At 36.5% G+C, this 12995-nt stretch overlaps 1 protein-coding gene across 3 annotated transcripts in view; it reads right to left on the reverse strand.

Annotated features, from left to right (window-relative positions):
• Positions 1-12995, reverse strand: part of Spata6 (spermatogenesis associated 6) — a 108469-nt gene that overhangs the window by 70376 nt on the left and 25098 nt on the right. For all 3 annotated transcript variants that reach the window (XM_021159686.2, XM_021159685.2, XM_085839080.1), the window contains exon 3: positions 12015-12063. In XM_021159686.2, the coding sequence (XP_021015345.1) occupies positions 12015-12063 (49 nt within the window). The remainder of the gene's footprint in view (positions 1-12014; positions 12064-12995) is intronic.

Raw genomic sequence — 12995 nt, forward strand, 5'->3', positions numbered from 1 at the left:
GTATAACCTGGCCCCACTTCCTGTTCTACCACTCTGCTTCCTGAAGGTCAGCCTAGCCTCAGGCTCCTAATGAAAGCCTTGGCTGCCATTGTGGACCGTGTCCCCTGTAAAACTGTAAGCAAAACAAACCCTTTGTCTCATAAGTTGCTTCTTGTCAGGGTATTCTATCATAGCAACAGAAAATAACTAATACAATAACAAAATGAGATGCATCCCTGGAAGGAAAGGATAGTTCAATACAGGAAATGTGATTGATACAGCATACTTCATTAAGAAAATAAGAAAGCATGTGATCATCTCACTTGAAACAAATCATAATAAAATTTAACAAACTTTCATAATGAAAACTGAAAGAACTAGGAATACAGGTAAACTAACTCAACATAATAAAAAGCACTAATGGAAAACCAGTAATAAACACTGCTCAATGATGAAAATCTACACCCTCCTCTTCTAAACAAACAAAGCAAGAACAAAGCAAGGATGTTAGTCAATCTACTCAACTAGAAGTACTAGTTAGAGCAAGGCAACAAGAAAATTATACAAAAGACTTTCAAATTGCCAAGTAAGATCAGCTGTGTTCACACAGCATGAGCCTAGCTTTTAAGCAGGCATATGGACCAGTGAAATAGAATAGAGAACTCAGAAATAAAACCTTCCAAATGAGTAATTTTGATAAAGTGCCAATACCATCTAGTAAGGGAAAAGAGAATCTTTTCAGCAAATGGTAATGGGAAAATAATGTACATATATGCAAGAGAATAATTTTATACCTCTACCCAAAATACCACATATAAAAATCAACTCAAAATGACTAAAGACTAAATCTAAGCCTCAAAACGTTAAAAATCATAAAAGAAAAGAGCTTCATGACATTGGGTCTGGGGTGATTTCTTGGATAAGATTCCAAAGAAACAGGTAACAACAAAGCTAGTAACCATAAAATATTTTGCATGCCTAACCATAATAACAACAGGAAAAGCAATGCTAGCAAATTAAATCTTTTAAAAGAGCTTACTCTCCAAGATAAATAGACTTCATCTACACTTTAAAAATTAAAACATGACCAAGAGGTTAGAGAGATGGCTCAATGGTTACAAGTACTGGCTACTCCTCCTGAGAACCTTAGTTGATTCCCAGAACCCAAATAGCAAGTCAGCTCTCAGGAATTCAAGTCCCAAGTGATCCAATGTCTTCATCTGGCCTCCATAGGCACTGCATACATGTAGTTTACAGACATAGCCACAGGCAAAACATCCACAGACAAATAATAATAATAACTTTAAATGGTCATAAGATTTGAATAAACATTGTTCCAGAAGAAATACACATGTCATTGATACATACATAAAGTTTTACCACATCACTAACAATTAGGATAATTTAAATCAAAACTAACATGCTCTCACACCCCTTAGGAGGCTTGTGCAGTAGGTGAGGATATAAAATGGTATACTTGCTATGGAAACACTGATTCCTCCAAAAATGCTAAAGCAATATACAAGGAGAACTGAAAGTGCTCAGATATTTGAGCACTAATGTTCATAGCAAGATTATTCACAATATTGAAATGCTAGAAACAAACCAAGTATCCATCAACAAAGAAACAGACAAATGTTTTATAAACATCTAATAGAATATCACTTGTCCTTATAAAGGAAGAGACTTCTGGCATTCCATTTCATGATCCTTGAAGGTATTCCATGTGAAATAAGTCAGTTACAAAAGAGGAAAAATACCAATTTCCTTTTGATAAAAGACTTTTAATGATCATAGAAACAAAGTAGAATAAGTAGAGAAGGGGAATAAAGCTACTGTTTAATGCTGCAGTTTTGAAAGATAAATTAGGGAGTTAGAGAAATGCATGGTAGTGACTGTCACACAAAGTTATAAATGCATTGAATACCACTAAACTGTACACTTGAAATGATTAAAGTGGTAAATTTTATGTTATGTATATTTTACTACAATTAAAAATACTTTGGGGAGAAAGATATTAAATTATTAAAGGAATGCTTTATATAGAACTGATCAGCTGGAAGCCCAACAGCAAGTTAATGTAAACATATCTCCTGGAATATGCAGGACAATTAGTCTCATTTTACGACATCCCTTTATTGTATAACTAAGAACTATATTTCTACTTCCTCTCTAAAAACTCTCATTTACACATGTATTGGTAGTGTGAGTTACAAATTAAATGTATTACAATAGTGGAGAAACTCTAGTCACATGAAACAAATCAAAAACATGTAGTAACTACATCGAGCAGAAGTATCGAAATTTTTAGAATGCACTTGTGGACTTCAAATATAGTGGACTTAAAAATAATTTAAGCCTGAGTCCCACAAGCCTCCTTGGGTAGTTCGGGACACTCCCATTCACAGACTCTGAAGTATTTATTCTCAGCCCTTAAATCCTGACCTAAAATCACTTTCAAGTTCCCAGACACCAGTGTTAGCTCCTATAAACTGAGAGTATCAGCTCTAATGAGCAGGCTACTTTTCCCTATAGGCAACAGGACTGAGTTCTAGTAATCAACTGAACTATAAATATAAATCACTCCTTCTCTTTATCAAATATTGGAGGGACTGACACTGAAACAGACCATCTATTTTAAATTTTCAAACACAAAATATTCTCCTGAAGGATATAGCATACAAACAAGTCAATAAGATAGTTCCAGGAGTTATAAACTAGTGAAAAAGAGAAATGCTGTATTTATATATTTAATACCTTAGGTATCAAATATCTAGTATGTTTTGAATATAGTTATATTCACTAGTCACAGAGTGAATAAAAGAGAAAAAAATTAATGTTATTCCATTAAAATCTATATATTAGTGCTAGAGAGAAACAGTCTATTGTTTTTTGTTTCTACAGTAATATCCTTTTTACATTTTTTTTGGCTTTGGCATTAATATCAACAAATTTGTGTTAGCTTCCCATTACTATAACAAAATAACTGAGGCAATTAAATACAAAGATATAAAGAGAAAGGCTTTATTTGGGTTCCTAATTCTGGAGTTTCCAGCCCAAGGTCAGCAGGATTCATTAGCTTGGACATCTGGAAAAAAAAAACGTGCATCATGGCAGAACAAAAACAATAGCCTCAGGGGTTGAGAAGTAGAAGAACAAGGAAAGAGAACAAGTTCCTACAATTCTTTTCAAGGCCTTACCACTCATGATCTAAGGACTTCCTGTAGGACCCTCTTTTTAAACATTGCACACCTATCAATAGTGCTACACTGGAAATCAAGCCTTTAACATGGACCTAGGGAGGCACTTGGTGTATGGTATTAAGGGTGCAAACTATTTCCATAACCTTTGACTCAAAATATTCAGGTGTAGAAGAATCTGCCTCAAAGGTGTCATAGATAGGGTTGTGATAAAACACCATGATCTAAGCAGCTTGGGGAGGAAAGTGTTTGTATTGCTTACACTTCAATGGCATTATTAATCACCAAAGAAAGTCAGCATGAGAACTCAAACACAGCAGGAACCCAGTAGAAGGAGCTGATGCAGATAGCTGCTGGTTACTGGCTTGCTGAGCCTGCTTTCTTGCTTGCCCAGCCTGCTTTCTCATAAAACCTAGGACCACCAGCACAGGAATGGTGTCTCCCTCAATGGGCTGGGCCCACCAGTCACTAATTAAGAAAATGCCCTACAGACTTGGCTACTGACTTTTCACAATTGAGATTCCCACCTCTGAAGTGACCCTAGCTTGTGTTAAAATCAACCCAGCCAACACAAAAGGTCACAGAGCAAAGACTTCAGTACTGACAAATGTTGGGAGCCCTTTCTATAGGCTGGGAAAGAAGACCTTTCTGATTCTGATGACAAATTTGAGCTGTGACCAGAAATTAGTACAATTATTATATTCATGTGTCTGTGTATCTGCATGCTTGTGCCTATATGCCCATGGGTGTGTGTGTGTGTGTATGTGTGTGTGTGTAGAAATGAATGTGTACATTTCAGAAAGAAAAGACAAAGAGTAGACAGTTATCAAAGAATTTAAAAACAAGTTGATGCCTAGTTTAGTCCCACTTTCAGCTTTGTGAAACTGTCTAACACTGATTCACATCATATGCAATAAACACAGAAATAGCCAAAATAAGTCAAAAGACTTACACAGTCTGGCTTCAAAGTTTCTGTAAGGCTAAGTGAGTGGGACAGTAATACTCTGGTAAAAATAAATATGTAGATGAATGAAACAGACCAGAGAGTTCAAAGGAACCTTCACATCCATGATCAACTGGCTTTTAAGTAAGGTACAAAAATCAATTTGATGCAGGAAAGAATAATCTTATAACCAGTAGGGCAACTAGATATTCAACCATAGAAAGAAAGGGGGAGAGGGTATACTCTGACTTCATCACACCATATCTCAAGACTCAGAATGTATCACAGCTCTAAAAGTCAGAACTTAAAACTATAAAATTTCAAGAGGAGAGGGAAAAATTGTGTGACACTGGGTTGACAAAAATTTTATAGACACAATACCAAAAGCATAAAAAAGAAAAGAAAATACTGACACAATAGGCTTACTACATTCCTCAAAAGACATAATTATGATAATGAAAAAATCACAGACTTTCTAGATTTAAAGACTGTTCACTTGATATAGGGAATATTTAGACATTTGGAATTTGGAATATAAAAATCAAAACCCATATAATTTTAAGGCAAACAATTCAAAAACAGGAAAAACATTTAAATAATGGCTAATAAGCATATAAAATGATGATCAAAATTATTAGTATTTAAGCACAAATTTGGAATACAATTGGATATGTCTATACACCCTATGTCCCAAAATGCTAACAATATTGAGTCTTGGGAACAATATGGAAAAGCAAACCTTCATGAGTTTGAGGGAGTGTAAACTGCTGTGATAACTTTTTTTTAAAGAGAATTTCCAGTAGTTTTATTCAAATATTTCCTAAATTTTGAAATATATTATAAACATACACTCATATATCCTACACTTGCATCTCTGAAACACTTAGTAAGTGTGGTACAAAGCTCACAAAGCCAGCAACATACAGCTGAAGTTTCACAGTGCGGCTGCTGTAACTGTTTCCACTGTTATCTCGTAGGGTAGAAATGCCAAGTGATTTGGGACTCACTGACAGGAAAAGAAACTTCCATTTTAAGCAAGCCCTCAGCTTGAGTTCTTTTAACAGAACCTCCTCTAATTTGCTGAATCTGGTCAGCAACCTAGACCTTCAGGAGACTAAGGTGCAGTCCTATAACAACACCTAACTAGAAAAACAAACAAACAACACCACCACAACAAAATTTTTCTGACCAGGAAATCATGCCATTTGTGTTAACCCATTATCCACTATCTTTTAGAATAATCTCATCTAAAGAGGAGGCTTTGATTCTTACTTAGCAAAGCGACAAGGAAACAGCCCCTTCCCTAATGTTTACAAATTATTGACATATTTTCCTCCCTAAACAAAGTATTCAGTACAGTTTCCCACTGATATACGTAGTCTTGTCTGGAACTGTAAACCCTTAGAAATGAGTATGCCAAAATCCCTTTTCCTAATTTTGGTGGCAGAGTGTAAAAAATTTTATACCGACTTACTTTTTTTAAGACTAAAGTTTATTTATTCATATCTGAACTTTTTTCATTTCTTACACTGATGTCTATCTTGAGCAAAAATTGTTGCAAACATTTTTTCTTTTTTTCCTTTGATTTAAGTTTTTATTGCATTATGATGAGAAAAGATACATAGTTTCAATTTAAAGACATATTTTGAGTAAAGAGACTTACATCACATTCTTCTTTACCTTTTGTACCCCAACTCCTCTCAGAGAGCCGCCCCCCTTCAAAACCTGCAATACCTTTCATTTTTATCATATTCTTTAAAATTTATAAAACAATAAATGATGAGTACTTATTGTAACAATAAAAATGAGTATTATAAAAGTTGTTTGATATAAAACAACAATCAATTGAACAGTCTTATGTAGATGTTTGTCTACAGTAATACTGAAAATACATGTTTTTCTCAACATAAGTTTTAAATAAATCCAAATATATTAACTGTATGATATTTTAAAATAATATATCACTATTAGTTTTTTAATGAAAATAAATAGATAAAGTCTGTTTGTTTGTTTGTTTGTTTGTTTGTTTAGTTGAGCTTAAAATCTTGGCTCTTAATGTGGTACAAACACACAAAAAAACAGTTTTTGGACATTGGAGTTCATTGTAATAAGGCTGTACTTGAATGTCCCTCACATCACCAAAGGATTTTACCTCCATTGTAGATAAGCTAAGAGTTGACAGTTTTGCTGAGCTAAGGAATGAATTGTAGGCATGATTTTTTGGATACAGATTTCCTGCTATGGTCAAAGCTATTTGACTTGAGTGATTGTCATCATTCTCAGGCACAGGGAACAGGTTACATTCATTTAAGAAATGGTATGTGTATTAAGATGGTCTATTCATTAAGTCATTCATCAACTGTTTCAATGAACAATGGTTCTGCTTGGAGGGTGGCACAGATGTTAAGTGAGGGCAAGATTCTGGTTCACTGGCTATGATGATTTTGAAAAGCATTCATCTCAGAATAAGAGTAACTTATAAAGTCCTCTTCTTCAAAATTGATACAATAAATATAAATATCTAGCAAAGCCTTCAGTCTCACTCCTAGCTGTTCTCTTACAAGCCACCTCCCAAATTAATTGTTTACATTTCTTTCAGCTGTGTAAATAATTTTGAAATATGTGAGCTATTCTGAAAACCAAAGTATAGTATAAAAACATCAAATAAACAGTCCAACTAATAGAGAGGCTGAGATAGGAGAAGCATGATTTCAAGACCATTATGTGGCACACAGCAAGACCCTGTCATGTACAAACAAGCAGGAAGTGTATATGGATTGTACAATATTGGACCTATTTCTACCATTACCAAATTATCGAGACCCCGAGATGATGGCCAACAAATTTCTAATTCCTCATATTTTGAATTTCAATAAATTAGGATATGTTGTTAATATTAATTTTCATATAAAGAGATATTAAGGAAAAGTGATTGTTACTTCCTGTTAATTCTCTTGTTAGAGATGGAATTATGTTTGTATGGGTTTGTTGAAAGATTACTTTCTTGCTTCTTCTAGGTTGTAGTTTCCCTCTTGTGTTGGTGTTTTCCATCTATTATCCTTTGTAGGGCTGGACTTGTGAAAAGATATTGTATAAATTTGGTTTTGTCGTGGAATATCTTATTTTCTCCATCTATGGTGATTGAGAGTAGCCTGGGCTGGCATTTGTATTCTCTAAGGGTCTGTATGACCCTCAGGATCTTCTAGCTTTCATAGTCTCTGTTGAGAAGTCTAATGTAATTCTGATAGGTCTGCCTTTATATTTTACTTGACCTTTTTCTCTTACTGCTTTTAAAATTCTTTCTTTGTTTAGTGCATTTGGTGTTTTGATTATTATGTGACAGAGGAATTTCTTTTCTGGTTGAGTCTATTTGGAGTTCTGTAGGCTTCTTGTATGTTCATGGGCATCTCTTTTTTTAGGTTAAGGAAGTTTTCTTCTATAATTTTGTTGAAGATATTTACTGGCCCTTTAAAGTTGGGAATCTTCACTCTCTTCTATACCTATTATCCTTAGGTTTGGTCTTCTCATTGTGTCCTGGATTTCCTGGATGTTTTGAGTTAGGAGGTTTTTGCTTTTTGTGTTTTCTTTGACTGTTGTGTCAATGTTTTCTATTGTATCTTCTGCACCTGATACTCTCTCTACTATCTCTTGTATTCTGTTGGTGATGCTTACATCTATGACTCCTGATCCCTTTCCTAGGTCTTCTAACTCCAGGATTGTCTCCCTTTGTGATTTCTTTATTGTTTCTAGTTCCATTTTTAGATCCTGGATGGTTCTGTTCCTTTTCTTCCCCTGTTTGATTGTGTTTTCCTGTAACTCTTTAAGGGATTTTTGTGTTTCTTCCTTAATGGCTTCTAGCTGTTTATCTGTGTTCTCCTGTATTTCTTTAAGGGACTTTTTTTATGACTTTCTTAATGTCCTCTATCATCCTCATGAGAAGTGATTTCAGATCTGAATCTTGCTTTTCCTGTGTGTTGGGGTATCTAGAACTTGCTATGGTGGGAGAATTGGGTTCTGATGATGCCAAGTAAGTAACCTTGGTTTCTGTTACTTATGTTCTTATGCTTGCCTCCTGCCATCTGGTTATCTCTAGTGCTCCCTTCCCTGGCTATATCTGACTGGAGCCTGTCCTTCCTGAGATCCTGGGTATATCTGAGCTCCTGGGAGTCAAGCTGCCTTTGGGACCTTGAGATCCTGGTGTGACCAAGCTCCTGGGATCCCGGGATCCTCTGATCCTGGGCATGTTGAAGCACCTGGGAGTGAAACTGCCTCTGGGTGGTGTGGGGCTGGCTGTGGATTTTACACCCAAGGTCTGCTCAGGGAGCCAGCCCAGACAGACCTGAAGGAGCCTGTGCCACTGGTCTTGCAGTAACATAAGAATATGTTAACTACATATTCAAATTTTAAACATATACTTAGCCTACAACTGAACAGATATTCATAGACTTGTTAATTATTTACAATAGTCAAACAGTCTAAATATTCATTATAACAGAATATTGGTTGGCAATAAAAGGAATAAATATCTTGTATGTGGAAAAATATGAATGCACCTCAAAAATATTATTCTAAATTAAGAGACTAGAAGAGAAAGAAAGAAAAAAAAGAACACTAATCTATAGAGAAATTGACAAGTGGTTACTGGGAAGTGGGAGCAGACATGGAAGTTGACTATAAATATACCTCAGGAATTGTTTGAGGGTGACAGGAATATACTAAATCAGATAGTGGTGATGTCTCACATTTGCATAAATACTCTGAAAATTGCTGAACTGTAGTTACAAGGGATGAATTTTATGATGAGTGAGTTTTGCTAAAGCTATTTAACAAGAAAGAACAGAAAACATTGCCCTGCTTCTTCTATAGGGACTGTATCTCAAAATGGCTGAACCACTGATAAAAAAACCTACAGGAGCTCCAGGTAAAGACTGTTTCTAGGTATCAGAGGAATATGTGTGTTTCTCCTGCTTTTTCTTTTTGTTTTTATTCTGTTTGTTGTTGTTGCTGCTGCTGGTGGTTGTTTTGTTTTGTTTTATTTTGTTTTGTTTTGTTTTGTTTTGTTTTGTTTTTGCATGGGATGTGCCTACTTAAATGCTTAGAGTTGGATGGGTGGAAAGTTTGGGAAGAGCTGGAAGGAGGTGGAGGAGAAACTATGATCAAAATATATTGTATAGAAAAATATTTTCAATTAAAAAATAAAAAGAAAGAAAAATTACAGGCTCTGGAGAGATGGTTTACCAACCAAAGCAATTCTCATACAAGCTAAAGACCAGTTAACCTAGAACCCAGGAGATAATCCCAGCCTATAATCCCAGCATGCAAGAGGCAGAGACATGAGATCCCCAGAGCAAGATGGCTAGCAGATCAGGGCAAGCTCATGAGAAACCCTGTCTCAAAATATAAGGTGGAGAGTGGTCCAAGAGGACACTAGATACCTACTTTTAGCCTACATTCTTTCATTCGTTCATTCTCTCTGTGTGTCTCTCTCTTGTTAGTAATAGAAAAGAATTACACATTATAACAATAACTATTTGCTAACCCCCAGATGGTCCTCAGTGGATGCTAAAAAGCTAGCAGATGAAAAGCTGATTAGAGAATTATAATGGAGGTTGCAGGATGATGTTGCTTAGACCCGAAATAACCAATCTCTACATTGCTAAGGACAAGATATTCATGTCATCTGGCATGATACAATAAGCACAAAAACTATCAAAAACTATAAAAACTATTAAGGACTCTTGCCAAATAACAAAATAAGTCTGAATCTAAACTCCTCCAGTTCTAATTAGCAGCTTATATAAAACAAGCAATAAACAAGCCAAACAGAGCTTAGGTAAGGACACAATTAGCCAATATTAGAGACAGGACATTCTGAAGGATCTATTTTTCTCATTCCCAGCTTTAAAAGCAAACAGAAAAATGTGGAACAACATTACAGATAAAAAGAAACTAAGGAAATAAATAGCCACATAATGTCAGCATTAAAGCCTGAGAAGAGCCTCATTTTAAGAAACTAATTTTAAAAAGACATTTGGGGGACAGATGAGGAAATGGGAGCAATGACTGAACAAATAAATGACTTTATTGGGGAGCACAGTAGCTATTCTTTTATAGAGCCTGCATCTGTTATGCACCTGTAGCACAATGACAAAATGTATAAAATATGCATTTAGACTGCCAGTGGTGGTATGATTAGTGAAACCTCAAAACTGACTGGCTCCAGGTGACAGGTACCCAGACAGGCATCTCTCCACTGAGAATTCTCTCCACTCAGTGGACTTTTCACTTTCCATATGAAATCATTAGGGAACAAAGAAGAGTGTACAACACGAAGGAAGACCAAAAGAAAAGAGTTTGTGGACGAAGATTGCTGTGAAAGTCATCTGATAAAACAGCACACAAAGCCAAACCCTGTGCCTAAATACCAGAGCAAAGTGAAGTACATAGATAAGAACAATAGAATACCTTCACCTGACAAAACAGTAGAGGGTAACTCTGAAAGTGGTGTTAGAAAGCAGAATACCACTTTATGAGACTCAAAAAAGAAGAAAGAAAAAGAAAGAGGGGGGGAGGGAGGGAGGGAGGGAGGGAGGGAGGAAGGAAGGAAGGAAGGAAGGAAACTGAATCAGGGAAATCAAGACACTTTTCAAATAACAATCATCAGTAACTAGTAATCTGATACCCTAAAATTTCTAACCAAATAGTGGAAAAAAAACATTAATTTTCTCTCAATAGAAAAATTTGTAATTTTCCATTTACAAATGGAAATGGTCATCCGCAATGCTTCTAATATATGGCTTCCCAAATAATGAACAAGATGTTCAGGAGACATTAAATGCATAGGCCTATAGGCAACAATCATCACTGAGCCTGTCTACCACACTGGAAAATATAATGTCAGGTCCTAGAGCAGAAATGAAATAATAGAATACTAGCCCCTGGTACAAAGCATTCTCTGAATAAGTCACAAAACCACAATTCCCATGGAAACAAGCAGGCAGGCTTGTTCCCACCCTCTCCAACCCTAAGATTTAAGCTTGGTGCCAGTTTCCATGTTTCTAAGTTGCTGGAGTGCACATGGGGTGGGGAGTAAGGGGAACATTAGGAGACATAGGAGTACTGCCCAACACCAGCTCTGCTGGCCTTTTGAGATGCAAACATCAGTCTGTAGTTTCAGACTTTTCTACTTTTTTTTCCATTTTTAAAATTATTTTATTTTTAACTTACTTTAATCCTGCTCACTGCCCCCCTCATGGCCATCCCTGCCCCCAATCCTTCTCCATACCCCTCCCCTTCTTCTCTGAGCAAGTTCCCCCCAACCCCCAGGTATTCCCCCATCCTTTCTACTTTTAAGCATAAACATCAGCCTTCCTTTTCACAACCAGGGCCTGAGTGGGCCTCGCCCAAGTGTATACACAGCACTGCTGTCAGTGTAGCTTTTTCCAGCTGAGCCCTGTTGTTGAAGAATAATTGATACCTATGGAGGTAAAGGCACTGATTTTTCCAGCTAGGCTACCTTGAACTTCTGTGAGTTGTTGACATTCCTGACTCTTACACTGAACAGTTTTGTTTGCAGGGCAAAGTTCCACTTATCACGCCTCTCCATCAAAACACTCCAAGCCACCTTGACCAAAAAATATCTAAGTAATTCTTTATCTGCCATAGACCAAACCAGAGAGAAGAAAAGGTCTCAGTTCATCCACAGCACAAAGATAAACGCTTTACCTACCGTTCCAGGAAGCCTTTGAAATCCTAAATTATGAAAATGTCTCAGGTCAACATTTTTTAAATCCCACTAGAACTTTTAAACTTTTATTTAATCCCAACTCAAATTATAATATGGATGATATTTCTAAAATGTTTTCAGTAGTAATTAAAAATTAAAAACTCACATTCAAGCTGTGCGACCACATCTCCAGGGTCTACTGCTTCCGGGAACACCTGCAGTGAGAGGGTGAGAGGGCAGGTGAGGGTACATCAGGGGCAGTGTGGGAAGAGGAAGCCAGAGAGAGGGAAGTAAGACTGGTTTCCCATTCACTTCCCAAAATGTCTTTCCTTGCCCAACCAAAGAAAAATCTTGGTTTGTTTGAGGGGTTTGGTTTGGTTTGGTTTGGTTTGGTTTTGCAGAGAAAGATTCATTATGTAGCCTAAGGTTTGTCTTGAACTCTCAATCTTTCTGTCAAAGCCCCTCAAATCCAGGGGTTTCAGGAATAAATCACTATGTCAATCTTCCATACAAATCTTCAACGATTTCTAACTGGATCTGCCTCCCTCGCCAACATCACCCACTAGGGGGCTCTTCTTACCTGTGCTCCTCAGGATGGTCCTGTCTACCTTAGTATTACAACACAGCACGCTAACTCCTTACAGGAAGCCTATGTCTTTGTTAGCTCTCTACTTAGACTTCTCTCTCCCTAGACCCCTAAACAACTGCTAGTCTCATTCAAGCTTAGTTTAAACATTATTGTCTTCTTAGACAATTAAAAAAAAAAGTCTCCCCTATTTTCTCACCCTTCCTTCATTGTATTTATGCATTTATTAAGTTACAGGAAGAAATAGTTTTGCCTTATCATATGTCTGTACCTATATCAGTCCATAGAACAGAGAAAAAAATAGGGTATTTTATTTGTGATTAAAGGAAAGAAAGGGGAAAGGAGGTAGGGAGGAACAGACGGAGGGAGGAAGGGAGGGAAGACTATCTGTAAGGACAAGGTAAGCCTGGTGGGAAAGGGAATATGATTGGTAATAATTACCAATACCAGCCCTTTTAAGGATAATAAGGAGAGAGGCTTGGTGAAACAGAAAAGCACAAGATATTCCTAAGTAAAGCTCAGCACATGCTTACCTATTTGTGCCTTATTTTGTACAGAAGC

The sequence above is a fragment of the Mus caroli genome, unplaced genomic scaffold (genome assembly GCF_978045245.1).
Source record: "Mus caroli unplaced genomic scaffold, Mus_caroli_1 scaffold_6, whole genome shotgun sequence".
NCBI classification, from domain to species: Eukaryota; Metazoa; Chordata; class Mammalia; order Rodentia; family Muridae; genus Mus; species Mus caroli.